The following is a 26,003-nucleotide window of genomic DNA, read 5'->3' as shown; positions in this document are numbered from 1 at the left end:
ATGCCGACGTGGGTCGTCGTCATGCTGGCGGTGATCGCCGGCATTCTCGCCGTCCTGATGATTCTCACCTTATTCTTCTGCATTCGGTCAAAGGATAAAAAGCAGCCGCCGTCACCAGCCGAGCCAAACCGAAGACTACCGACGAGAGCTGAAAGCAGTAAGTTTAAAACATTAACCGAGGGAAAAAAACTGAAAACTCTAAATTCAGCTATTGGAATAAGACCCAAGATTCCAAATCCAATTTACACAATCAACACGGCTAGTCAAGAAACGCGTGGTACCAGTATTGCTGATACATTGACCACTAGAAAACGTGAGTTTCCAATGAGCATTTCACAATACTTGTTGCAATCCTAATTTGGAATCAAATTAAAAACCTGATCAGGTTCTCTAATTATCATTTACCAAAAATTGAATTCATATTCTATATGATTTTTTGTAATACTTCGCTATCAATTTACACCTATGGCTATTTGTTCCATAAAGAGGAAGTAAAAATAAAACATCATCAATCATACGTATTTCAGTTTCACAAATGTTTGACTCCAAGAAACGATTCTCAACTGCTTTCTCTCACAAGTCCGCCTATTTTGATTTTGAAAACTCTCCGCTCCCACGTCACAAGGTGATACTTTCTGTTTTAGTGACAATTTCACAACAAGCTTTTTAAGGAATACCTCGACTTTAACGATATCGAGAACATGGTTCCAATTAAGAAACAGGTGACAACTCCGGACCGTCCAAGCATTGACTTTCTTAACGAAATTCATGGTGAAAATTGATAGTACGTCATAGTCGTGAACCAGCATTATTTCAGAATCCCATGCTAAAACAAAAGAAAACAAAACGAACGACGACTCAAAGACACCAAAGTCAAACGATAAACGAGCAACGGTCAAACAAGTATTCGCAGAAGAAGATCACCCTTCCTTCACCCAGAACACCAGACCGATCTATGCAAACTAAAAATTGCAAACACTGAGAAATTGACCAAATTCTCCAAAACTCATTCCATCGGGTTACTTTCTTTTCTCCTCATATGCATTCTCCGTCACGCTTAATTTCATGTCCAAGTATTCGATATACTTCTCTTTTTTCCGCGTGACCCTCCCTGATTGCTTAGCTTTAGATCTTTATCACTTTAACTTGCACTTAACTTGCTCCGTCTATCAACGATTAACCCAAAAAACTTTAGTTCCACCATCATCGGGTTTCGAGCAACAATACAAAAAATTGCAAGTTTTAATTGCAAGAATTAAACCTAATCGACATCTTACTAACGTTGCAATTATTGTCATTCATCTCGTTATCTGTATCAATGTACTTTTATACTAACAGAATTCCGCACAAAGTGCACTACCAGACCTTACGTGTTTTATTCTCCCGTTTCATTTGTTCCCAATGATATTTATTTTAGTGTTCAATGTTATTAATCTGATATTCAGTTTTAACTTTGAACTTAATAAAAATAAATGGTGTTTCAAAAAATGCATTGATGTATCGAACAACTCCGTCGTGCGCACTTTTGTTATTCTTAAATTATAGCATACGCTTTGATACACTATTTTACCTCAATTATATGTAGTATTCTTAAGTTAGTAATATATAGATGTTATGAAAATTAGTTTCTACAATCTTTATTCAGCGCTATACATTTACACAAATAAAAACTATGCAGTACTTTGCTACACATCCAACACTACAAACTATTTCACACTAATATCTTTTCAGCTCCTCTTCAACTCCTGACAGGTCCGTTTCGTTGGATCATACAATCCTCGTTTATTGGTTCTTTCTTCGGAAAATTAGGTAGCAAAACGTCACAGGCAAAATAGACAATTCAGTAAAATACGTAAGAGAGTAATAATCAGAAAGTCTCCTTTAACACGAGGTGAACCGTGAAATGTATAAAAACTCATCAATACTTCCAAATTCTTGCTTTTTGTAAATTATTGTACAGTATATGTATGTCACATGTCATTTTCGCAACTGTGTAGAAAACGCTCGAATGTTCTGACAGGGGACTGTCCCGAGTTTTTGTTAAAAGACTGTTGATAATTTCGTCTCTTCTTTTCATGACCTATATAATCATCTACAGTTGCGGTGATAATGATTCTGAAAGTGGTGATAAGAAAGCAGTCAGTTTGTCTTGCACAGTCGGTTGAAAATGGTCGCAATTGCGTGGTTCAAGTGAGTTTAATCAATATTTATGCACCCTTGGCCTAAATTAATGTCTCTTCATTTCAGACCGGTGTCTCAGGATGAAAAACAACCTCCGATTGGAAGTGGGGAGCATCATCTGCTTGCTAGAGATATTTTTTCTTCACACCACCATGCCAGTAAAATGTAAGTTTTCTTTATTGAGTCGGGTTGAAAAAGTCAATTTCAGAGGCGATAACAGAGCTTGCACAATAACCATGTTACTGTGTATGTTCACTTTAGTTGGTGTTATGGTTTATATGCTCATGTAAGTTATCTTTCTTTTTGTAACAAGTGAACCTATTTTGAATTTTAGGCAACCAATCAATCCATCTCAAGGTTTTCCACGGTTCCATAAAGGTGAAAAAGGAATTCAGAGCATTGCTAAAGAGTATATCGCTTACACAGAAAAGTAAGTCATAAAAGATTTTCAGCAATTCGTTGTTCATCTGAAAGTTTAGATACAACAAGAGTTATGCCACTAGCCAAGAATCATTGAAACGTTTGAATGCTTATTACACTACCGAGGAAAATATTGTCAACTGGAATAAGCAAAAAGAACATGGTTCGACTGTCTATGGACACAACGATATGTCTGACTGGACTGATGCTGAGTTCGAGAAAACTCTTCTTCCAAAGTCTTTCTATCAAAGGCTTCACAAAGATGCTGAATACATCGTCCCTGTCCCAGAATCATTAGCCGGAATGATCGGGGAACGTGCTGGTCCACTTCCAGATTTCTTCGATTGGAGAGACAGAAATGTTGTCACCCCAGTTAAGGCTCAAGGACAGTGTGGAAGTTGCTGGGCCTTCGCTTCCACCGCCACCGTCGAGGCAGCATACGCTATCGCACACGGCGAGAGAAGAAACTTGTCGGAGCAGACTCTTCTCGATTGCGACTTGGTTGATAACGCGTGCGACGGAGGAGACGAGGACAAAGCATTCAGGTGATTAGTACACTTACAATTTAAAGTTACAAAGATCAATTTCAGATACATTCATCGCCAAGGATTGGCTTATTCTGTAGACTTGCCATATGTCGCTCACCGTCAAAACAACTGTGTTGTCAATGACCACTGGAACACTACAAGAATCAAGGCGGCATACTTCCTTCACCACGACGAGGACTCTATCATCAACTGGCTTGTCAATTTCGGTCCAGTTAATATTGGTAAATTCTTGTTTTCTCAAATCAAAGTTGGATAGAATCATACATTTCTCAGCACTCCAACATTTTTTAATGGTATTATTGCTTTTTTTAAACTCAAATTTTCAGGAATGTCCGTTATCCAACCAATGAGAGCTTACAAAGGAGGAGTTTTTACTCCAAGCGAATACGCTTGCAAAAACGAGGTACAGTACATTGTTCATTGTCCTTCTTCGTCTCTTTTTACTCAATTCTTATCACTTCTACTCAACTCTTTGTTCACGGTTATCAGTTATAATCATCATCTCATCTTTTAGGTAATTGGCCTGCACGCTCTTCTCATCACCGGTTATGGAACCAGCGACAAGGGAGAAAAGTACTGGATTGTTAAGAACAGTTGGGGAAACACTTGGGGAGTGGAGCATGGATACATCTACTTTGCCCGTGGTATCAATGCTTGTGGTATCGAAGATGAACCGATTGGAATTCTTGCTTAATTTTTGATTTCTGTAACTTTGGTTTTTGTTGTTTTCCAATTGGTATTTGTCTGTATTTGTAGTTTAAACATAATGTATTCTATTCAGTAGTTTTTTTATGACCAAACTTTTCTCCCACTCTGTTTTCTCTCAGAAACTTTTATAAATTTCAAACTTAAACACAGTGTTGTAACACTCTAATACATAAGATTGGTATAATATAACTCTAACAAAACTCTAATAGGTAATTAGCGACACCGTGACGTATTCTCAAAATTGGTCTTTAAGAAATGAAAACAGCCGAAATTAATAGATTTAGAGCCAACACTGTGAAACAACAAAAACGCATATGAAAGCCATCAATCCACCTTTAAAAAAGTATTAGAAATTTTGTGTTTCTTGAATAAAAATGGGAGCACGACGTTTAATAAAACCAATGGGCACCAACGAAATTTATACAAAACTCATATTCTCTCTGGTTTTAAACAATTCTGCAATATTTGAAACTTTCGGATACAAATTCCGTTTTTTTTTCAGTAGCGTTTAGAAATCGTTATGACAAAAACTATTAAATTATTGCTTTTTCATAGCCTGAAGCTTCGAGTAATTCTCAATCTCAATGAGTTTATCTTCCTGTTCTCTAATGATCTATTTCCTGACGTGACAACCACTTACCCAAACAACTTTAAAACTCTGTGCCATTTTTACTTTTTCCTTCAAATGAAAGGCTATCGAACTGATTTATTGTTAACCACGGAGTTTGATTTAAGAATGAGTGTTAATGAAAATAATCATGTGATTGAGGAATTCAGTTCAAGAAACAACAAAATTGTGTTGCAAAGCCACGTATAACTCTCACAGCAAAAATCAAGTAGTCTGTTTAACATTACAAAGACAGCAATTATACAAACAAAATAATCGGATTCGTCTGCTGTTTGAGCATATGAAAAGATTCATTTAATTGGTTTAAGGGATGAAAAAGTGGAATGAGTTTTTTGAATTGACATATTTCAAAGAGTGGAAAACGATCGTAGGAAAATGCTTGTGATTAACTTCAATAAAGAAAATTGGGAAGAAAACCATAAAGAATAATACAGGGTGCATCAATGACCATTATATAGTACAAGCTCAAAGTTGTATAGCTTTTTTGAACTCCAAAATGTTGATCTACTGCACTGTTTCATCGTCCTCGTCTTCAAGTGGTGGAGCAGATGGGACAACACGTTGCCTGTATTAATTGAGAAAATCTTCAGCCGTTCAAAGCAAACGAAGTCTCACCTGGCTCGACGATTTGCAGCGGTACGTTCTCTCCGAGACAATAGCATGGGCGCATCAGGGATTTTGGGAAAAGGGTTTACAGTTGTGAATATCACCGTTCGTTTCACCTTTATGTTTGTTGGAAAGATTGCTGGAGGGGAATTTCTCATGCCGCCTTCACTATTCTCAGTCTTTAATTGACAGAGTATAGAAGACGATGTTGCATGATTGATTGAATCACTGAAAGATTAGGTTGATGTGATAAGTTTAATTCATTGTCCTGGAAAAACTAAATTGTTCGAAAAAATAATGAACTATTCAATAGTGTTTGTTGAAATCAATTAATTCATTAAAAACACTTTTACTTTAAACTGGCAATATTTTCAAACTTGCACTCACTTCATCAAGCTACCACGAGGTTTTCGTTGATGCGAAGCTGGTTTTCCATTACCGTTTTGAACTATTCCACAGGGAGATTGCTCCGGTTTTTTGCTATCCGTATTTTCTTCTCGATTTTTAATTTTGAGGCTTTCAAATTGCTCAGCCATCTTATCAGTGTCAGATAACGAGCAGTCCACTTTTTTTTCATACCCCAACTTAACAACGCAGGAGTCACATTTTCCACATTTTGTCATGCATGGGTTGATGTGCGCTTTTTCCAAAAGGTCCATATAATCGGCACTGTCTTGGATGACCTTTCTTGGTTGATCATTTGCATTGTTAATAACTTCATTGGAAAAATTCGGAGCATTTTGGGAGCTGGAAACTCCTGGCATGTTTTTTGTTTTGTTGTGTTTCTTCTTTCCCCTAAAATAACAATTATCAGCGTTCAATAGCTGTTCGGAATAATGTCCACAGTAGCACTTGGACAACCTCTAAAAGATTTCAAGAATATTACTAGATTTGCACTGAAAAAAAAGAAATGATTTTTTGGAGTTTTTCGACTACTAAAAACTCAGAGTCAGAATTAAAATTATTTAGCAGTACAAATGAAACTCAATAGAATGTAACATGAGGAGGATAGATTCGACCAAAAAAAAACAATAAGCCTAACTAGTAATAATTGACACAAGGCAGCAATCAGTTGGAAGCCAAAAAAAAACTCAACTGCTATATTCGCTATTATTGGAGATGGATTTTTATTGCAATTTTAAACAAAAATCACTGTTTTACCGAATCAGATATTATTTTGTCTAGTTTGAGAAACTATCAAAACAAGCTCCTGCCTCAGTAAAATAATTTTGAGCTAATGATGCAATACTTACATGATTAATCAATTAATAGACGTCGCAGCAGTTTGTTTGAAATGAAATAAAAATAAGCAGAAGACTTCAAGAGAGGGTCACAGCCGATCAATACTCTATCGGGCACCACGGAAGGGACGAATAGAGGAAAAGAGAAAGAGAGGTCACTGTGAGTTGCTGTGAGTGAAATACAGCGGGAACAACGGACGCTGGCCCTGAAGCAGCACACGATAAAAAGATTGGGAGAGAGTGTCATGCGCTTGTGAGGGGGATGAGGTATAAGGCTTGTACATTGACTCTCGTTTGTTGTGAGATACCTCAACAGACACGAGATGGGTATTGTCAAGGAGACACAGATTTTGGAGTTTGAAAGAAAACAGAGAGGAGCCCAACTACTTGACGAAATTTTATAGAATTGCCGCTAAAGTAAGGCGAACCCATTAAAACCAAAAAATTGTAGCATGTTAGCAAAAAATTTCACATAAAAAGTATATGAAAACAAAAAAAAAACAGACTAAATTGAGAAAAAGATAGAGAACTCTTGGAATCCTACCATAGATGATGTCTCATGCAGTAATTCAAAATTACTAATAATTTCCAATGTTCTGATAAGAACACCGATTTACATTTTTGCATTATATTGAATAACTACTCACATTTTTTGCCAATACAGTTTTTCGAAGCCTCAAACAGTTGGAACAATCTAGCAGCAAAAGCAGCAATTTGCTATTATAGCAATATGAGTAGTGCAGGTTTATAAACAAATGAGTAGTCATTGAAAGGCACACGAAGAGTGACGCCCACAAAGAAGAGACGTATGCTTCTTGGAAACTACGCTGACACCGGTGTCAAAGAGCGTGCACATTGTCAGATTAACGAAAGACCACCGGATTTGAAGAGAAACAGAGTAACGAGTGAATACTCCCTATTCCGGACATCTCCTATGTGTAAAAGCAACTAAAAATGCAAAATTGGTGGAAGAAAAATGAGATTACTAAAATGAAATACGAAAGGTGAACTAGACACAATATATGATTTGTAGGTGAACTCCTCATGTATAAAATTATATGAAAAACAACAATATCTTATATTGTTGCCCGACTCCTGACAAGTAAAACATTATGGGAGAAAAGTGGCAACGTAAGGAATAATAATCACTGATGAAATAAGAAAGAATAATGTGAACTACAGACGACATAAATTAATAAATAAAATAACGTTAAAATGTCATACTATAAGGGCTTTTGAGTCAAATGTTGAAGTCAAGTATTCGGAACTATTCTAGAATCCGTATCAGGATATTTTCTTCTATTGCGTACGGCTGAATAACAGTATCTGATACGCAAGTTATAGTCGTCGATCGATGAAATCCATGTGAAACAAAGAACAAAATATTGATTAGAACATTTATGTGGTCGAAAAATTTCAATTAAGGCGAATCATAAGTCACTGAAAACCCTGAAACAATTGGGACAAAAGACCATAAAGGGGAAGAGAAGATGTCATTGAATTTGAAAGTTTTAAAAAATTGACCAGATTCGCATTCAAAGCAATCATAACGAAGGTAAAATTTGAATATTCAAATATATATATATACTTCTTTTGTTGTTATATTTCGATAGCAATTTTTAGTCTTGAGTTACCAGTGGTCGGAACATGTACTGTAGGTATTGAGCATAATTATTCGTTTTTCCTGTCACGCGGCAAAGTAGACGATGCTTTGGACACGCTGAATATGAACACTTTTCAAACGAAAAATTAGAAACCGTCGTCCACAGACCCTTCGATTGAAACGCCAGTCTCTTCTATTTGCTCCAGCTCGGAAGAGAAATAGTGATCTGCGCTGGTATTATTTCCTGATTTTTGTTTTATCAAGAATTGCGGATTACATAGCTTTACGAATTGCAGCTCAGCATTTCTGAAAGAAATGTTTGAGAATCACCAGATACAGAGTTTTTACTGATTGCTAATTGTTGAAGTATCAGGTGAAACAACTTGATTGTAGTTGACATAACGCTTGTCGACACTGGAATAGGAAAAACATCAATTCTAGGTATACTTTGGTAATCAGAACTTTCTCGTTATTTTGATACTCTTTGTACGTTCAAATGGCTCTAATTAACTCACATTGGATCATTCTCCGTACTCTGTATAACAGCTTTTTCAACAACTTTGTTGGAACCATTGAAATCTAGTTTATTACACAGGTTCTCGAGATAACCAGATAATTGTTCTACAAACTCATCACACTTGCTTTGGAATTCTTGCTCTTTTTCTTCCATTATTTCAACGAAACAACTGGTATGTTCTTCTAAATAGTTTTTCTTATTTTCACCATTTAGCAGTATGCACCATACCATGTTCTTCAACTTGCTTTTCATAAATAGTTTGCAATTGTGAATCGTGAAAAATTTTGGATTTAGTAGACCCTGACATTGATTCATCTTGTTTTCCCGGTTGACCTGTCTTTTCGTTGTTTTTCTTCCTATAAAAATAATTTTAGCCGCTTGATGCTATTGGAATGAATCACTTTTTGATTTTTGCATCATCAATCACAATTTTGAAACATTCCGGCACGTAAATTACATGACCATCACAGTTCCAAATCCGTACACCAGAAACGGGAGTTTTGGTCAATTCAGTTAGATGCTCAGAATTACGTCTGCGGATTCGTTCACCTTTGTATCTGAAATGCAGAACCCTTATATCAGAATAATCCATTAACTATTTACTTTTCAAGAACATTCAGTTCCATACTAGTGATCTCTTCATAAGAACCTTCAAATGCAAACATGAGCTCAGCCACATGTCTATCACTACTTGTCTCGATTTCTTTGACATAAGCATTGAAAAGATTTGAACAACGTCGAGTGACCAATTCAATTGCCAAGTCTGGAATTGTTTTTGGTAAGTATAAAGTTAGACTTAGGATACCTTTTGTAGTATAAATCTTTTCAAACTCAGAGGAAAAGTCGCTGAAACATTTAATGTTGAATTTGAAACACTATTCATTCCATTTACTCACCTCACACTTTCAGTCGAAGGTTTCATTGTCAGTCAATTGTGGAAAACTTGCTTCTAGCAGATGAATAAGGTAAGTTCCAAGTAATTATCTGATAAAAACAGTTTTTGACGTAAAAGAAAAATGAAACAAAGATAGTTTTTTTGGGTTTCAAAACAAATCTGGTTTCTATGTTTGGTAGGCATCAAACATTAAATCAAAAATGAGAAATTTAGAGAATGTACTAAACTCGACAACTCAACGACTCTAGACGATGATTTTTTAAATAAAAGCAGAAAATGTCAACAGAACTAAGTGGCTGTCTAGGTTAGCAGCGTTGCATGAATTATCACAAGAAATAAAAAAAAGACAGTGATGATTATTCTTTCTCGAAATTTCTGAAAAACAGCAGAATACGATCGAATTTTGTCGACTATACGAAAACTTTTGGTGAAAGTGCATAAAGCTTTTGGAAAATAAATTATAGGGTCGAGCGTTGAGCTTTGCAGTTTAGTAATTCAAACTTGAGAACTAGCAATCGTAAACTGGAACTTCAAAATAGACTGCAAAGTTGAATTTTGAAATTCGGCAGTTTATTTTTATTGAAAAAAGATAGTCACATGTTTTTTCATCTGATCAAGATTTCCAGGAAAACAATTTATATTCAAACCGTGGGCAAATTAAGCAAGTGTGTGACTTTTTGATTTCTGGCTGTCCTGAAATGCACTCCCACCTTTTGATGTTTGATGACTCAGACAGACTATAATTACAAAATGAAATGATTTTATCTTTGAAGTAGTTTGAGTTTTTCAGAAAAATTTTCGAATTTGAAGATGAAACTGATGATTGTGATCACGGTAAAATAGGAAACGTGTTGATTTGGTTGCGTAAGTTGAAAAAAAAAACATTTCTGATAGGTGTTTTGAGAGCTTGGTTTAAAAGTCTAAATAAACGTCGGAAAATCGAATTAGGAGTTAAAATTTCAACCAATTTTCGATTAAGTAACGACGTAAACTGTTCAGTTCAAATGTTTGAAAATTGACTAACATTCAGTCAAGCACTCTCATTGTTTTTCACTAATCAAGATTCTCAGGAAAAAACTTTTGAACTTGGGAAGAAATCAAAGCAATGTATGTCATTCTCATATGATTTCTGGTTCTTCTGAAGTACATAGACTTACTTCTTCAATTTGTCTATTGACGCATTAGGAGTGGAAGGAGAAGATGATATGATGTTATTTAAAATGATTTCAGGATATTTTCAGAAATCAAAAATTGTATAATCATATGCTCTAGAGAAAGTCAACAAAACTTATGGATGGCGTGAAAAAGATTTTAATTTATCTAGAAGTTTTTATTAAAATGTATGTAACACATAAACGAGGATAGCAAAACCATACAGTGAAATTCCATGACATGACCTGAAATTATTTCTTCACTTGCGGATCTGAATTGTTTAGAACTTCTTTATTGTTTATTTAAAACTCCGTCGACTCTCATGGAACAGTTTTCCCATCGATTTCATAACAGTTTCCTATTTCCGTTCAATGCGATTCTCGGAGGGACTTTCTCAAAGATTGACGCGATTGCGCTTGGTATAGTGAGGGAAGAGGGGAATATAACAATTGAATGTTCTGATGTATATCTATGCATATTTCGAGAATAATAAGCCTTGTTCACTCACCGACTAGATTCGTTGTCTCAACATGCCGATCCATTTGTTCTTTTTCCCCTTCTTATTCAAGAGCTTATGATGGTTGTCCTGTTCAACTGGGATGTCCTCATCAAAAGGCCACCGATAACACATTCCCCTCTTCCAACATTAAGATGATGGACATTATAGGAAGTGGTGTAGTAGTCGTAACCGAAGCTAATCTTTTAGTTTTATAGGTGTTTTCTCAGCATTCGTTCTTTTCCCTTCTCCCATCGTTCTTATGTTTTCATTGACGCTTTTATTCTAAAGATTTATTCTATATCATTTTCAGATTTGTTCATGAATTTTGTGCTTGCGGTATTTGCAATTATTATATTGGTAGGTTGTTTGAATTTTCCAAATAAAAAATAAGGTTTTGAAATTTTATCTGTTATAGTAACATTTTTTGAATTCATAAATTTCCGGTCTAAATTAATTTGGTTTTCAAATAATGCTACTTCTTTGAACCATTTTTTTTTGAATTTTGATAATTTAATTATTTTCAAGCGTCACTTATTTTACGAGTGTTTTTCAGCAAACCGCTCAAGGTGAAATAGACAATGCTATTGTCGGAGACCCTTCTGTTGAATGCGGTGATGACTTTTTTGAGGTTGGCTCACGAATGAACATGAAGAGAAAGACTAACTGTTTTCTTTTTCAGGTAAAATTTGACACACGTACCACTTTCCATGGTATAGCATTTGTGCAAAACCATCTAGACAATCCGGATTGTCGTACATTCGCCAGAAAAGATGAATCCGCAAAGAACAGCAGTCTTCGATTGACTTTCGATCAGTGCGCAATTGAGAAAAGACATTCGGTAAGTGTGTTTCCGGTTCCTGTTGACCAACGCTCGGTTATCTGGATGTCGGATCCAAAATGAAATTCCTTATTTTGCATAGGAGTTTGATTCATTTACACAGGAAATTCATTCATTTGAAGAAGTATTACAAAAAATGCATGAATGAGAGAAGGAATAAAAAAGCAAAGCAGTAAGATTGAATAGGGAAAAAAGCTAATAAAGTTAGAATACTTAGGATAAATTATGAATTGGAGTGACTCTTTAGTTTGGCATTGGTGGCCATCCTCCTTGTCCTCCACCTCCGTACGGTTGTCCTCCGTATCCTCCTTGGTTTCCTCCCATTGGTTGTTGTGGTCCACCACCTTGGTATGATCCGTATCCACCACCACCTCCCATGTTTCCTCCCATGTTTCCTCCGTATCCACCACCTCCGTATCCGCCATCTCCACCGCCTCCTCCCATTCCGTAACCACCTCCCATATCACCACCTCCTCCATAACCGCCACCTCCGTATCCTCCGTAGCCACCATCACCGCCGCCTCCTGGAATAAGAATATTAGGAGTTTGAAACTTTAATAAGATTCTTACCGTAGCCTCCTCCCATATCACCGCCACCTCCGTATCCTCCGTCGCCACCGCCTCCATATCCACCTCCCATGTCACCACCTCCACCGTATCCTCCACCACCGTATCCTCCCATGTCACCACCTCCTCCTGAAAATTGGAAAATGATGAGAAGCTATCAGAATAGTGAGTATGACTTACCGTATCCGCCGCCACCTCCTCCCCAGTCTTGACCGAGAGCAAGGAGAGCACAAGTAGACAAAACGAGTACGGAACGACGCATCTGAAAATCCGAAGCTTATAGTCTTCAGAGTTGATAAAAAGGAATGAATGAAAATGCTATAACAGAAAATATATGAATATGAGATGGTATTGATGGCATCTTAACAAAAGTGCTGGGCTTATATAATCGGTGAGAAGAGCCGGCTCACGAACGGTCTCGACGGGGCGGCCGACAATAAAGAACCGGACATTGCTAAGCAAACGATCCGTTAGAAAGAGGCCTCCACGATTATTTATCAACATATCACTTTCAATTCCAAGAGTGAAAAAGATGGGGAGGAGGTAATAGAAGAGAAGAAAAAACTGATATGAGGACAACTTTTTGGCATGATCTGAAGAATTGTTAGTACCGGAGTGCACCGGTTATGGAGAGATTAGCACCGATTAAATATCAACTATTTTCTGGTTTCCTAGAGACCAGAAATGTCTTGTGATCCATTCTCTCACGCGCCATGAGAAATTTCAAAAACCAATTTCGTTTAGATTATATTGTTATTATTTTTACTATAATATAAAATGTCAAAGCAAAGTAAGGATTCTGACATTTAAAACTACAGAATTGTACATTCAAATGAGAAAAACATCGAACGATAAATGACATCTCAACAAATTGAAAATGTTTTCAGACATCTCCTCGTGGACTGTTTCTTTCCACAAATGTCGTCGTGGCATTCAATCCTGAATTCCTCACCAAAAATGATCGCGTGTTTAAGGTGCAATGTTTCTACATGGAAATGGAGCGTCGAATTCAAAAAGAGATTCAGATTTCGTTAGTTTCTTTTTCATCTTTAGTTTTCTGTTGGTGGGTTTTTGATGTTAGATATATTTATACCAGTATCCGATTTCATATCAGAAACAATTGCCTCCAACTATCAAGTTTCAATACATCGTTCGAATCTCAACTACATTTTTTTCAGTATGCCTCCACCGACAATGCACTCAAAGCAGCTTAACATGCCAGTTTGCAAATATGAGGTGTTAGATGGATCGCCGACTGGCCCACCTGTTTATTTTGCAACTGTCGGTCAGATGGTCAGTTTTGCGCTTTTAGTGATTACGGGAGATGGAACAACAAAATAAAACACAACAATCAAAGATCAAGGCAAGACTCTCTTTTTCTTGTAGGTTTATCATAAATGGACATGCGACACGGAGCACGAAAACACGTTCTGTATGCTTGTTCACTCTTGTTTCGTTGATGATGGAAACGGTCAGAGAGTTCAGCTTTTGAATGAGAAAGGGTGTGTTCTTAGACAATTCTTCAGTACAATAATGGTTAACTTTTAGGTGTGCCCTTGACAAGTATCTTCTGACCAATCTTGAGTATCCCACAGATTTGATGGCAGGAAGAGAAGCTCACGTGTACAAATACGCTGATCGTGACAATATGTATTTTGATTGTCAAATATCTATCACTGTCAAAGAACCAGGGCTTGACTATTGTGATGTGAGTTTTGAAAATCAAAAGTATAATGCATCATAAACCATTTAGATCATTGTAACAAAACATAAAACTGAAAAATAAATACCAAAAATAAATATTCAGGTACCATCATGCCCGGACCCACCAAGAAGGAGAAGATCCAACAGTCTGCCAGAACCAATGGAAAACAATACATCCATATCTGCACAAGTAGATTATGAAGGTATTGAATAGAACCAAGAACCTCAGATAAGATAACAAGTATTTCCAGACTCCGAGATAGTGAGCGATTACATCATTCCAAATGATGACATAATCTCGCTAAACTGGCTTCAAAGAAACTTTGATATGAGAATTGTAAGAATTTATTAGTAGATAATTACCGCCCCATGAAACTTTTCAGAGCGAACTCTGTATGACCGCCATCGGGACCACTGTTCTTGTCTTCCTCAATGCCTTCTTGTTCATCGTCTCACTGGTTTCTATAATGCATGTCTGCTGCTTCCGGAGCTCCTCGAAACTTGACAATACCCAGTCAACTATGCTATAACTTTTTTTAAATCATTTAATAACTGAACCCATAATATATCTTATCAAATCGTGCAATTTGTTTTAACTGATCTTTAGTTGATTATTTTCTACGTAATCTGTATCTATTTTTGCGAAAAACCTAACGGTTAAATGAAGATATTTCTTTTTTTGTTTCGATGTCAATGAAAACATTCCGACATTCAACGGAACAGGCGTTAACGCATAACTAACTATTAGCAAACTGGTTTACTTACTCAGAATCTTTTTCCTATCAGTTTATTTATTTGAATGTTTGACTTTGACATTGCCTATCAATTTTCGAAACTTTTGGTCATAGTCGACTAATAAAAGTTTTTCGTTGAAATATTGATACGACGCTTATTTTTCTGCACGCTAATCAAATGCACCCTGCTCTTCTTCTCCACTTGAATTATTCTAGTTTTCACGTGAAAATCCACGTGAACAATCCATGCTTATATGTATAAATGTGTCATCTGTTTTGAAAGATTCGAAACAAATTTTTCAGCGGAAGAAAGGAAATGACTACATTGTTAAGAAGACTACAAAGTGGCAGAGTGTGTTTTGAAAATCTAAAAGTACCTATACTCGTTGCTCAAGTCATCTGTATTTTCCACCATTGTTTATTTTTAAAATGGTTTCCTTGTTCAAAACACAGCACCTTTTTTTCCCAGTGTGCCAAAAAGAAACTGTGAATGTATCAATTTTACTTCCTCTTTCTCACGGTTTGGTCATTCTTCCTGGTATTTCTGAAAGCAACAAAAATCTCCGGTATTCATGAAATCAATCAAGGAAGTGTTTAGTTGGTGGTAATGGACTATATAAGAGGAACAGTTCCGGATGCTCCCATATATTGTCATTCCGGTTATTCCAATCCAAAGAGATACAGTGAACAGTATGCAGACTCCAAGAGTTGTTTCATCTCCAGAAACGGTATGTTGGATAATATCAAAATGAGACTCCTCACTGTGAAGTTTAATAGTTAAGACGACTATGGTTTTAATAAACATCGAACCATTGTTCCGTTAGGATTTCATGATGTTTCTGAATTTTTGTCATGAGAGCAATGAATGTTTACTGTTTTTGGAGCTATCTAGATTTTCCAGAACTGTCATATCTGAACTCTGAAACCTAGCTTAAATTCAAATTTGTCACGTTTTCACTGTTTTTCCAACCCTCTCTTTTATATATGTATATATATATATATATATATATATCTCATGTGTAAACTTTCTCAACCCATCCCGGTCTGGAATGATTTCCGACTCACTATACAACTTTTGGCATCTCGAAGATCTCATCCAAAAGCTCTCCCATTTGCAACAGTTGGTCACTTCTTAATAGCAGCTTCTCCCCTCTTCCTCCTTCTTATTATCCGCCTCCTCCTGTTTCTCTCTTCTTCAGCTGCCATTCACGTGCTCCGTTCGTGGGGGTTTCCTTGTCGAATGCGACCTCCTCACCCCACCACTCTCCTCAATCGTTGTCTTTGTCTTTGTCTCTTAGTCCATCAACGCTATATCATTCGCTCAGACCTTGCAAATTTTCTGCGCAAAACCGTTCTCGTTCTTTTTCTTTTTCATTAGTCATCTCTGAGATTTCATCATGCTGATAGTGTATGGCATTTAAGAAAGCGGACCTTATGATGTTTTTCACTCATCCCGAATGTTTTCAGAGGCTATCAAGCAAACCTGAAAATATTTTTAGGGCATAGCGTTCGGATTTTTGTTCATCTAGAGGTCCTAGAATACCCGCACCCACGTGCTGCAGGAGGAACTAAACGGAGAATTATATCGAGAAGAGGAGAAAAATCATTCTGTATCAGCTGGTGGGGTGATCTACGTTTCTTCATTTTTTGTATCAAATTATGTTATCAGTCGTTTCCTTTTCCTTGTCTTTCAATGACTGCCTATCATACCATTGCCGCATTTTCAAATCAAGTTCATTCATTTGCAGTGCTAGTCTAGGGTCTAGTACTTGACATTCTCATTGGTATTGCATCATACTATCACGCCATTATTCTTGATTTCCATTCATGGAAACTACCCTATAATGTTTATTATTCATTTTCTAGCTTCCCGCTCGTTATCCGCAAAGCGGAATGGCTTCAGCTTCGAGTACACTGGATGCGTTGGAGACATGCAAAAAATGTTTGGCAGGAAGTGCCGCTGCAGCAATCAGCAAAACAACGACGGCACCATTTGACAGAGTGAAACTTGTACTTCAGGTAAGAGTAATTTCAAGCTGTTAAAACAACTATGCTATTGGATTCTGCAATTCATTATTACATTATTTTCTATTGCAGCTACAAAGAAGAGGAGAATTAGCAGTGGCTGAGTACAATGGAATCAGAGACTGCATTACAAAAATCAGATTGGAACAGGTACCGTAGCCCAATTCACACTACATATTTTCACTGTTAGTGTTCAGGGTGCGATGGCACTTTGGAGAGGAAATGGTGCGGGTGTGGCAAGATGTCTTCCAAATCACACTTTGAACTTTGCGTTCCGTGACATTTATAGAAACAAACTTCTCAAGAATGTTGACCGTAGTCAAAGCTTTAGCAAATTTCTAGCGGGTGAGTCACTGTCTAAATGACCATCAGATGATAAAATAGTTCATTCCAGGTACATTTGTTTCTGGTGGTCTTGGTGGTGCTACAACACTTTTCATACTGTATCCATTCGACTTTGCTCGAACGCGTCTGGCTTTAGACACTAAAAAGGATGGGTCAAGGAAATACAAAGGAATGGTTGACTGTTTGCAAAAAATCAAAGCCCGGGAAGGAGTCAGTGCTTGGTTTAAGTGAGTTTATTGAATAGAGAGGGGTTGGAAGTAAACGTTCATTTACAGAGGATTATCAGCCGCCATGCAGTTTGTGATAGCATCTCGCGCTATCTTTTTTGGAATCTTTGACAGTATTAGGACGAGTGTCAAAGACCCAAAATCACTCAACTTTGCTGCTTGCTGGGCAATTGCTCAGGTTTCAATTACAACAAGTGGCATGATGTGCTATCCTTTGGATACTGTAAGACGCAGTATGATGATGCAAGCGGGTAAAAAAGTAAAACAGTATACGAGTACAAAAGACTGTTGGAAAACGCTTTACAAGTAAGTTTCATTTCTAGATTATTTCATATTTTATTTCAAACAATTTCAGAAAAGATGGATTCAATGGATTCTATCGAGGTGCCTTGACAAATTCGCTCCGATCGACTGGTGGAGCATTAATAATCACTTTCTACTACGAGTTCTCAAAATACATGTAACATGGGTCAAAAATTTAATTTATTGCATTTTATTTGATGAACGTTTTACGTTCTTTAATAAATTATTCTGATGGAACTGTTTTGTTGTCGTTGTTTTTGCAGAAGTATTATGAGGTTTAGAACAGTAAGAGGCAGCTGAAAATGGCTCAAATTCTGAATCTGAGCAAACATATTCCGTTGGGTTAGAAAATAAATTAATAGTGTGAGAGCTGATCCAATTTCAATTTGATTAGATCTCGGATCTATATGTTATGGGAACATCTTATTCAGGAAATTTTAAGGGAACTGTTCATTATTCAGCCTAAAAGTTTTTTTCGGCAACATAATTAGTTTATTATAAACATTTTATATCTAAAACTGTAGTCACAACCTGAAGTTTGAGTTAAAAGTACAACAATCATTCTCATCAAGCTTTTGTGCCGTTTCAAGTGTTCAAGGATGGATTAAGCGTAACTAAAAGTATGAAGATGTGGTAAAGATTACAGAGCAGATTGTGAACATAAGTTCCAACAGATTTTTTCCTATGAGATGAGAACATTCAAAAGTTTAACCGGACGCTAAACAACTCAGATTTTTAAGTGGAGAAATTATCTTTGTGGTTTTGATTGTGACAACAAAATTCAAAAGTGAATAACTGGCTTGTATTGTACATTAAGAAAAATAGATAACTTCAAAATAGAACAAATTGAACTTCAAAGAAAGTTATGTAGATAAAGAGACAACTGATAATAAAAAAGATATGAACGTTCGACGCTGACAGAGAAAAGTCACAAGGAAACCAACTCTTCAACACTACCATCTAGTCTGTTCACTAGCATACAAAGTGCCAAAAACACCTGTCTTTTAAAATAGACCATTGAAACACAACAAACGTGACGGAGGTAAAGAGAGAGGTCCAAAGTACACTGTAGTGGTGTGTACCCTGTACTCTATGGCCCCTCTCCGCTCTCATTCATTACCGCGCATTTCTCCCTCCGTTCTCCCTCACAACCTGCACTAGTATGTATTTATTGTTTTCCTACTTTTCTCCTCGCAACCTATTGATTTTTTTCAGCCATGTGCTGATGGCAGTTGTTTACTAGATGATGTTAGAGTTGTGATCGGTTGATTGGTTCGGGGTCTTCTTATCAGTTAACTTTTTTGTTTTATTCCGCAATCTTCTCAAGTTTCCATGTTGCCATTTTCGCATACGTGGAAAAAAAATTAGACGAAAGAAGTTATTGCAACATAGGTGATTATTGCAACATTTCTTAACAAAATGATAGATGATATCCCGATAAAAATGAGATGTCGGGGGTAGTTATCAAATAGTGTTTACGTCCCATTTCTTCCTTTTTTCTCCTGCCTATCTCTTTTTCATGTTGTCCCCTTCTTCCCGCACACAAGATGTCGGTTTCTCTTCGTTTTTTTTCGACCCACACGTACGTTTTTTTTCTTTTTCACTCTTTTTTTTGACAACCATAAATCAAATTTGTTTCATTTTAGGATGATTTTCCTGTTGTTTTGGTTTCTCATTTTACTGCTCATTTTCTTGGCGGTCACTGGCAAAACATTGGGACTCCGAGAGCTATACGTTAACACTTTGATTCGAATTTTTGAGGTTAGTCAGGTGAAATAGTTCGATAAGAAAACATATTCTTCAATCTTTCTATCTTATCATAATTATCACTTGATTTACAGTGGGGAGCTACACTCAGTGAAGAAGCAGATAATGAATCAGTCGTCGAAGAGTTCTCAGAAGAACAACCCGCTAAGAAAATCAGACGATCTTCTTCTTCCGCAGATCTTGGTAAAATTTCAAAGTTATTTTTGGGTGCAGTTAACTATATGTTTTCCATTTCAGGTATCATCAATCGAGAGAAATCTGACATCATAGACGCCAAACTGCATGAGACCAATGTTCCGGAAGCAAAACAAACGACAGTCAGCGTTCTTGTCGATGATACTTTGGATTTCATTACGGTTAGTCAGAAACCATAATATAACTCATGGAAAATTAATAAAAAGTTTAGGCTGGAATGGAAGCAGTCATTGAGGACCAAGTCACAAATCGGTTCTCTGCTGCCCAACTCCCATCATGGAACTTATTGAGTCGGACCAAGTTCTCATTTCATTTCCTCAAGTGCGTTGACTACTTTTGTAAAATTATTGATATAGTTTGTTTTCAGTTGGCAACTCACAATGTTATGGATTGCTGGATTCATGTTCCGTTACTACGTTCTGGTACCATGTCGGATCGCTTTGTTTGCTATTGCAATTGTATTGATGATCGTGTCTACTTCTATTATCGGAATGGTCCCACACGCGAAGTGAGTACACGGTTTTGAGAAAAATTTGTTTTAGTGTCAGAAATTGAACAAAAACGACAGTTTCCAATAAGTTTCACTTCCTTTCAATAACTTTTCCAACGAATTTTCCTATTTTTGGCTGCAAAGTTAGTGGTAGAAAGCTGTCCGACTCAACATGCAATCATTCTTCGCTTCAAAACTCATATATTTTCAGAACTCGAAAGTTCCTCAACAGAAGATGCATGCTGATGTGTATGAGAATCTACTCTCGTGCCTTCTCCAGTGTCATTCGATTCCACGACAAAGAGAACAGAGCCAACAAAGGAGGAATCTGTGTCGCCAACCATACATCTCCAATCGATGTGATGGTTCTGTCTTGTGATAACTGTTATGCAATGATTGGTCAGAAGCAAGGAGGATTCCTTGGGTTCCTTCAAACCACTCTTAGTCGTTCTGAACATCATATCTGGTTTGAGAGGGGAGAGGCTGGAGATCGTAAACAAGTCATGAATAGGTAATATTTTGATTAAAATATTCAATAAATTCAAATCAAATTTTAGAATGCGTGAGCACGTCGACGACGAGAACAAACTACCGATCATCATCTTTCCCGAAGGAACTTGCATCAACAACACATCCGTCATGATGTTCAAAAAGGGTTCATTTGAGATTGGCTCAACAATTTATCCAATTGCTGTCAAATACGATACTCGTCTGACTGATGCCTTCTGGAACAGTAGCGCTCAATCCTACGGAAGATATTTGTGGAGTATGATGACATCGTGGGCAATTATCTGCGATGTTTGGTATCTGCCGCCAATGACAAGAGGAGAGAATGAAGATTCTATTTCCTTTGCGAAAAGAGTAAAGCGAGCAATTGCAAAGAAGGGAGGGTTGATTGACTTGGAATGGGATGGAGCATTGAAAAGAGAACGGGTGAGTTGAAACAATCGAAAATTTTCGATGAGAAACAATTTGAAAACATTTGGAAATTCAATTACAAACGTCGTACTAGGTTCAATAATATTTAGATTCTCAAATTTTGTGGCAAACACTTTTATCAAACTCTAACGACATGAAGTTTAACAGCCAATTGTGTTATCTGATAATTTCAGGTATCAAGCAAACTTGTCACGCTGCAGCAAAAACTCTACTTTGAACGTCTTGCCAGAACCACAACACTTAATGCAATGTTGGAAGAGAAATCCAGTGATATTCTGAATATTATGCAAGGAATCACAGAAGAAGAGCGAAATGAACTTCTCAAACAAATTGATGAGCAGGATGACGAAGAGGAAATGATTAGAAAGATCTCATCGATGAAGCCAAAATTCAGAATCGGGGGACAAGAAGGTGATGAGCGAGAGCACATCAAGTCTGACTGAACGAGTATTATTGTTGTTTTTGTTCTCATTTTTATGCATTTTTGTACAAAACTAGCCACTTTTTCTCAGTTTCCGCGTGTTATTTCAGTTATTGAGTATTTTTCTTTGATATTCATCTGGTTTGTTGAATGAATAAGTTTTTTATTTGAAAAAATGCAAAAGAAATATATTTATTCAACTGTAAAGATACGAACTTATTTCTTGCCCAAAGGAATATGGAGACAGAATAGATCAAGTGGACAAACGACATGAGTTCCACAAGTTTGAGTCAGAAGACAGGGGACTGGTATGTCGCGTTTTCCAAAAATTTTCCCAAAACCATCACAAGATCCAGCAAAACAGTTGCCAGATGAACACTCTTCATTGGTTTTGCATTCGATAGACCGTTTGATGAGACGTTGTTGTCTCAACCATGCTTTGACACCATCTTTAGCAGTAGCTGCGGCGAATAGGAAGAGAAAAGAAAGAATAAGTCTTGAGAGATTCATTGTTCTGCGTGACTTTGTGAAAAATGACTCTTCAATTTATACACAGAAAATGTTTTGAACACATCATTGTTGAAAATTTTATGATTTTTTGGTTGTGATTTCTGAATAATCGTATTGGACTATGAATCATAGTCAACCAAAACAAAAACTGAATATATTTTTTGAAAATTGTATTTCCTTCACTGGTAGAATGATTCTATTAAAAGGAAATGATTTCAAGAAATGATGACTTTTATTAACAAAAATCGTTCATAATTTCATGAAGTACCAGTTGTGAAACAGTGAAAAGACAGATATGGGTAGAAGATCGGGCGGGAATTATTATAGTTATTATTAAAATTATTATTATTATTATTATCATTACATCATATAAACTCCGTTATGGCTATATGTCGATGACATCGGGACTTCTCATATAAGTTAATTATTATAACCTCTTTCTACTCGATGAAAAGAAGCTGAAACCAGGGTTTGAGTTTTTCTCTACTTCATCAAACGGTACTGATGGACCTGATCCACCCCCAAAACCTCCTCCACGGCCTCCTCCGAATCCTCCGCCACCTCCTCCGAAGCCTCCACCACCGAATGGTTGCGGAGCTGCTGGTTTCGGTGGAGCTACTGGAGAAGCAGCAGCTGGTGCTGGTGCTGGTGGAGGTGCCGGAGCAGCAGCTGGGCCAGGTGCTGGGGCTAATCCAAAGGTTTCACCACTTGGCATGTTCAAGAAATCAGAAGATGGAGCACTGTGCCCACCACCCATCATCACTCCGGAATCTCCGTGGAAAGTAGTTTTCACGTCATCACGCCCTTGTTCATATCCCTCGTCTTTGGTTTTTGCTGAAAGGAAAGATAAGTTAGACAGTCATGAAACCTTAAAATACTCACGAGTCCTTTTTGTTGTTACGACTGGAATAGGGGTTGGTGGTTGTGTTGGAGCAGGCCTTGGAGTCTCGACTACTGGAAGTGGTACTGGGGCAGCTGGTTGTGGAGCAACTCTGAATGTTGGTGGAGGTGGAACTGGTGGAAGTGGTCCGACGTATCCTCTCGGTGGTGGAATGAAGTAAGGAAGGTTTCCCTGAAATTATATTTTTATAGTGGTGTTCTGAAGTTTCTATTAACCCACATTAGAAGCAGCAGGTCTTTGTTGTTGAGCATAATTCTGGTATGACGTCAAGTCTAATGGAGCTCCAGTCGCCATTGCTTCAGCAGCAGCGTTGTTTCTTATTTTTGCCTCCTCGAGCTTAGCTGCCATTGCTCTTTCCCTTGTCTGAAAAACTTTGCTTTCACGCCTTTTTCGAGCTACACAACTGTATTACCGCTTTGTCTCTCTTCAGTATTCCTGGATTCAAAATTTCTCTAGCTAATTGTGATCCAAATCCTACCAACGAGTTTTCAGAGTACCCATCTGCCATAATATCTCTGATATTTGGGTTTTGAGCTCTTTCATAGGTTCTGACGGATGCAGCCTAAAACATATGTATATGAAAACTCCAAGTTTCATAGAAACTTGACTTACTCTGGCTCTAGAAGCTGATGATGATCCTTGAAGAATAGATCCTAAGATTGGTCTTATATCTTCCATGATTCCAGCGACAGGCCTCATGAGTTGAGAAAGTTGTGGAGCTGTCAGTTGTGGAAGTGCAATCTGTGGTGGCGCAACTGGTTCTGGAACAGCGGCAACTGCGGCAGCAGCAGATGCAGCAGAGGGAGCACCAGTAACAAAACTAGAATCAGAAGTTGTTCCAGTATTTTCAGATGACGTGATGGGTTTGGCGTTGATAGCAGCTTCCAATTCAGCAGGTGAGAGAGTTTTTACTAAAAAATGTAATTCTTGAAATTGTTTTAAGCGATTTGCAAAAACTCACTTCCAACCAACGCATTTCTTTGTTTTATATAGTCTGGGATTTCGGTAGTGGTAGCCTCTTCTCCAGTCGTTGAAGCAGCAGGTTCTTCAGTTTCCTCTTCTACCTCCTCCTCAGCTTCTGGTATATTTGATGGCTTCTTGGTAGTTGTTGTAGTGGTTGTAGTTGGCTCTGTTGTAGTAGTGCTTGTTTCAATAGTAGTGCTTTCACTGGTAACAAGTTCAGTAGTATTCTTCTCCTCTGTAGTTGTCTCGGCCGCTGTAGTCTTCGGTTCCTCTGTGGTAGTCTCTTTGTGTGGCTTATTCTTGTTTTCTCTGGCTTTTTCTGAAAATTTAGATTTTTCAAATAGGATTACTCATGCTAACAAAGAAGTGTTATCTTACGCATCATCTTCAGGAAGTTGTTAATTCTTCTTCTTGCCGCGTTTCTCTCGTCCTTTCGCTTTTGCACTTCGACATTTTTCTCTTCGTCTGCTTTCTCCTCGTCATCCAATGATTTGAGTACCTAAAGATCAGAAAATAACGATAAGAAATGGGAATTGTACTAATAAAAACTAACTTCAACGGCTTGTTCAGCAAGAGCCTCATTTTCTGCTAATGGGTCAACTGTAGTGGTAGTAGTAGTTGGCTCCGTTGTGGTTGTGGTGGTAGACTCTGTAGTTGTAGTAGTTGGTTCTGTTGTGGTAGTTGTTGGAGATTCTGTAGTTGTAGTTGTTGCTTCTGTGGTCGTGGTTGGTTCCTCTGTGGTTGTGGTTGGTTCCTCTGTAGTGGTTGGTTTCTTCGTGGTGATCGTGGTAGCTTTAGTCGTTGTGATTTTTTTGGTTGTTATTGTAGTAGAAGTCTCATTGTTGAAAATTTCGGCAACAGACATCTCAGCTAACTCTTTTTCTACAAGTTCTTCCTCCTTAGCATAAATCTCTTCTAATTTCTTCATGTACTCTGGTTTCTCCTCATCAGATAGTTTATCCTCTTCTTTCTTTTCATCTTCACTTCTAATCTTAACAGACAGTTTGGTATCTTTAGAAGTTGCCTTTGTGGTAGCAGTTGTAGTTGAGTCAGTTGACTCTTCCTCAATTTTAGCTGTGGTAGATGTGTTTGCCTTGTTCTCTTCCTCCTCCTGAAAATCATATAATAACACAACAATGTTCTATAATACGTTTCTTGATGTGTCTCCAATAGCAGTAATTCCTTATTTACCTCATCTTTCTTATCTGGTTTAGCATCCGCTTCCTGGCTAACATTGTTGTCGTCGGTTGTGAAGTCAACATTATTCTCCTTCTTCTTCTTCTCGATACAATCTTCCGAAGATTCCGGCTAAAATTAAGATCGTAAATCGAGTCATTAAATAGCTAGTCTCTTACCTCCCCGCTATCCATATCCGGCTGAACAAGTCTTCCAGCAAGTTTCTGTTTTGGAAGTTCTTCTGTTGTAGTGATTGGTGCTGTAGTCGTCGTTGTACTTGTAGTTGTAGTGGTTGTGGTAGTTGGGGCCTGTGTTGTCGTGGTGGTAGTCGTGGTGGTAGTCGTTGTTGGTTTCGTGGTTGTAGTTGGTTTAGCTGTAGTTGTCGTTGTAGTGGTGGTGAATGGATTCTGTCCCTTGACACGAGGGAGCAGTAACGTCAACATTTTTTCACTGATGATAGTGTCTCCCTTTCCACGTTTCAGCTTGTTCAAGTCCAGTTCTTCAGGCTTGAACGCTGGTGGCTCAATAGTGAACTGCCTGACATTGCTTGGAGCGTAGCTGCAAATCATATTTACAGCCAGGATAACGTTGAAAAAAATTTGACACTTATGATAATATGAAAACATTTAGTATAAATTCAGAAAAAAATTGAAGACTTACAATTTAGGATTATTTCTCAAAGCAATCTTTCTTAAAGCATCACTCCATGAACTGATAGCATCCTTGACTCCGAATTGGTCATTATAGTTTTCTCTAGTATTTCCAGACATGAAGAATTGTGCAGATGCACTGGCGACTATTGCGAGGGTGTACAGCAACACCCTCATCTCTTTTGTAAAAATTACTGAAAATGAAGCTTTATAGCAAATGGCTTATCTCGATAAATGTGAAAGTGATGGG

The 26,003-nt window shown here is 37.4% G+C and overlaps 11 protein-coding genes across 11 annotated transcripts; 6 read left to right on the top strand and 5 right to left on the bottom strand.

The window, feature by feature from the left end:
* Window positions 1-966, top strand: GCK72_023567 (uncharacterized protein; the record flags this gene model as incomplete). Its single annotated transcript, XM_003109714.2, has 5 exons — window positions 1-157; window positions 209-313; window positions 528-625; window positions 672-771; window positions 818-966. 5 exons carry the CDS (start codon window positions 1-3, stop codon window positions 964-966), a joined length of 609 nt encoding a protein of 202 aa, XP_003109762.1.
* Window positions 967-2,167: 1,201 nt separating this feature from the next.
* Window positions 2,168-3,843, top strand: GCK72_023566 (uncharacterized protein; the record flags this gene model as incomplete). Its single annotated transcript, XM_003109659.2, has 8 exons — window positions 2,168-2,190; window positions 2,248-2,346; window positions 2,390-2,467; window positions 2,516-2,611; window positions 2,661-3,146; window positions 3,192-3,370; window positions 3,476-3,552; window positions 3,664-3,843. The coding sequence occupies 8 exons, from the start codon at window positions 2,168-2,170 to the stop codon at window positions 3,841-3,843; spliced, it is 1,218 nt and encodes a 405-aa protein (XP_003109707.1).
* A 1,146-nt stretch (window positions 3,844-4,989) lies between these two features.
* GCK72_023565 (uncharacterized protein) lies at window positions 4,990-5,855 on the bottom strand (the record flags this gene model as incomplete). Its single annotated transcript, XM_053735447.1, has 3 exons — window positions 4,990-5,050; window positions 5,101-5,319; window positions 5,479-5,855. The coding sequence occupies 3 exons, from the start codon at window positions 5,853-5,855 to the stop codon at window positions 4,990-4,992; spliced, it is 657 nt and encodes a 218-aa protein (XP_053579013.1).
* A 2,226-nt stretch (window positions 5,856-8,081) lies between these two features.
* Window positions 8,082-9,374, bottom strand: GCK72_023564 (uncharacterized protein; the record flags this gene model as incomplete). Its single annotated transcript, XM_053735446.1, has 8 exons — window positions 8,082-8,241; window positions 8,284-8,349; window positions 8,451-8,634; window positions 8,681-8,808; window positions 8,854-9,009; window positions 9,056-9,215; window positions 9,258-9,298; window positions 9,349-9,374. The coding sequence occupies 8 exons, from the start codon at window positions 9,372-9,374 to the stop codon at window positions 8,082-8,084; spliced, it is 921 nt and encodes a 306-aa protein (XP_053579012.1).
* A 1,447-nt stretch (window positions 9,375-10,821) lies between these two features.
* GCK72_023563 (uncharacterized protein) lies at window positions 10,822-12,615 on the top strand (the record flags this gene model as incomplete). Its single annotated transcript, XM_003109665.2, has 5 exons — window positions 10,822-10,918; window positions 11,309-11,355; window positions 11,552-11,626; window positions 11,678-11,836; window positions 12,412-12,615. The coding sequence occupies 5 exons, from the start codon at window positions 10,822-10,824 to the stop codon at window positions 12,613-12,615; spliced, it is 582 nt and encodes a 193-aa protein (XP_003109713.2).
* On the bottom strand, window positions 12,080-12,665 carry GCK72_023562 (uncharacterized protein; the record flags this gene model as incomplete). The annotated part of the gene is made up of 3 exons (XM_003109562.2): window positions 12,080-12,360; window positions 12,407-12,532; window positions 12,584-12,665. The coding sequence occupies 3 exons, from the start codon at window positions 12,663-12,665 to the stop codon at window positions 12,080-12,082; spliced, it is 489 nt and encodes a 162-aa protein (XP_003109610.1).
* Window positions 12,666-13,582: 917 nt separating this feature from the next.
* GCK72_023561 (uncharacterized protein) lies at window positions 13,583-14,637 on the top strand (the record flags this gene model as incomplete). Its single annotated transcript, XM_003109634.2, has 6 exons — window positions 13,583-13,696; window positions 13,790-13,905; window positions 13,952-14,111; window positions 14,211-14,310; window positions 14,359-14,444; window positions 14,491-14,637. The coding sequence occupies 6 exons, from the start codon at window positions 13,583-13,585 to the stop codon at window positions 14,635-14,637; spliced, it is 723 nt and encodes a 240-aa protein (XP_003109682.2).
* A 2,097-nt stretch (window positions 14,638-16,734) lies between these two features.
* GCK72_023560 (uncharacterized protein) lies at window positions 16,735-17,902 on the top strand (the record flags this gene model as incomplete). Its single annotated transcript, XM_053735445.1, has 6 exons — window positions 16,735-16,860; window positions 16,939-17,016; window positions 17,064-17,211; window positions 17,261-17,438; window positions 17,487-17,744; window positions 17,794-17,902. The coding sequence occupies 6 exons, from the start codon at window positions 16,735-16,737 to the stop codon at window positions 17,900-17,902; spliced, it is 897 nt and encodes a 298-aa protein (XP_053579011.1).
* A 1,486-nt stretch (window positions 17,903-19,388) lies between these two features.
* Window positions 19,389-21,575, top strand: GCK72_023559 (uncharacterized protein; the record flags this gene model as incomplete). The annotated part of the gene is made up of 8 exons (XM_003109642.2): window positions 19,389-19,502; window positions 19,583-19,691; window positions 19,746-19,864; window positions 19,915-20,024; window positions 20,071-20,211; window positions 20,405-20,704; window positions 20,751-21,126; window positions 21,306-21,575. The coding sequence occupies 8 exons, from the start codon at window positions 19,389-19,391 to the stop codon at window positions 21,573-21,575; spliced, it is 1,539 nt and encodes a 512-aa protein (XP_003109690.1).
* Window positions 21,576-21,769: 194 nt separating this feature from the next.
* On the bottom strand, window positions 21,770-22,063 carry GCK72_023558 (uncharacterized protein; the record flags this gene model as incomplete). Its single annotated transcript, XM_053735444.1, has 1 exon — window positions 21,770-22,063. One exon carries the CDS (start codon window positions 22,061-22,063, stop codon window positions 21,770-21,772), a length of 294 nt encoding a protein of 97 aa, XP_053579010.1.
* Window positions 22,064-22,490: 427 nt separating this feature from the next.
* On the bottom strand, window positions 22,491-25,930 carry GCK72_023557 (uncharacterized protein; the record flags this gene model as incomplete). Its single annotated transcript, XM_003109509.2, has 11 exons — window positions 22,491-22,897; window positions 22,946-23,135; window positions 23,184-23,327; window positions 23,377-23,526; window positions 23,577-23,875; window positions 23,926-24,246; window positions 24,306-24,426; window positions 24,481-25,038; window positions 25,119-25,235; window positions 25,283-25,661; window positions 25,764-25,930. 11 exons carry the CDS (start codon window positions 25,928-25,930, stop codon window positions 22,491-22,493), a joined length of 2,853 nt encoding a protein of 950 aa, XP_003109557.2.
* Between the last annotated feature and the right edge of the window lie 73 nt (window positions 25,931-26,003).

Source organism: Caenorhabditis remanei, chromosome X (genome assembly GCF_010183535.1).
Source record: "Caenorhabditis remanei strain PX506 chromosome X, whole genome shotgun sequence".
Lineage (NCBI taxonomy): Eukaryota > Metazoa > Nematoda > Chromadorea > Rhabditida > Rhabditidae > Caenorhabditis > Caenorhabditis remanei.
The sequence above is the reverse complement of the archived record's forward strand: the minus strand, read 5'-3'. Positions and strand labels throughout refer to the sequence as shown.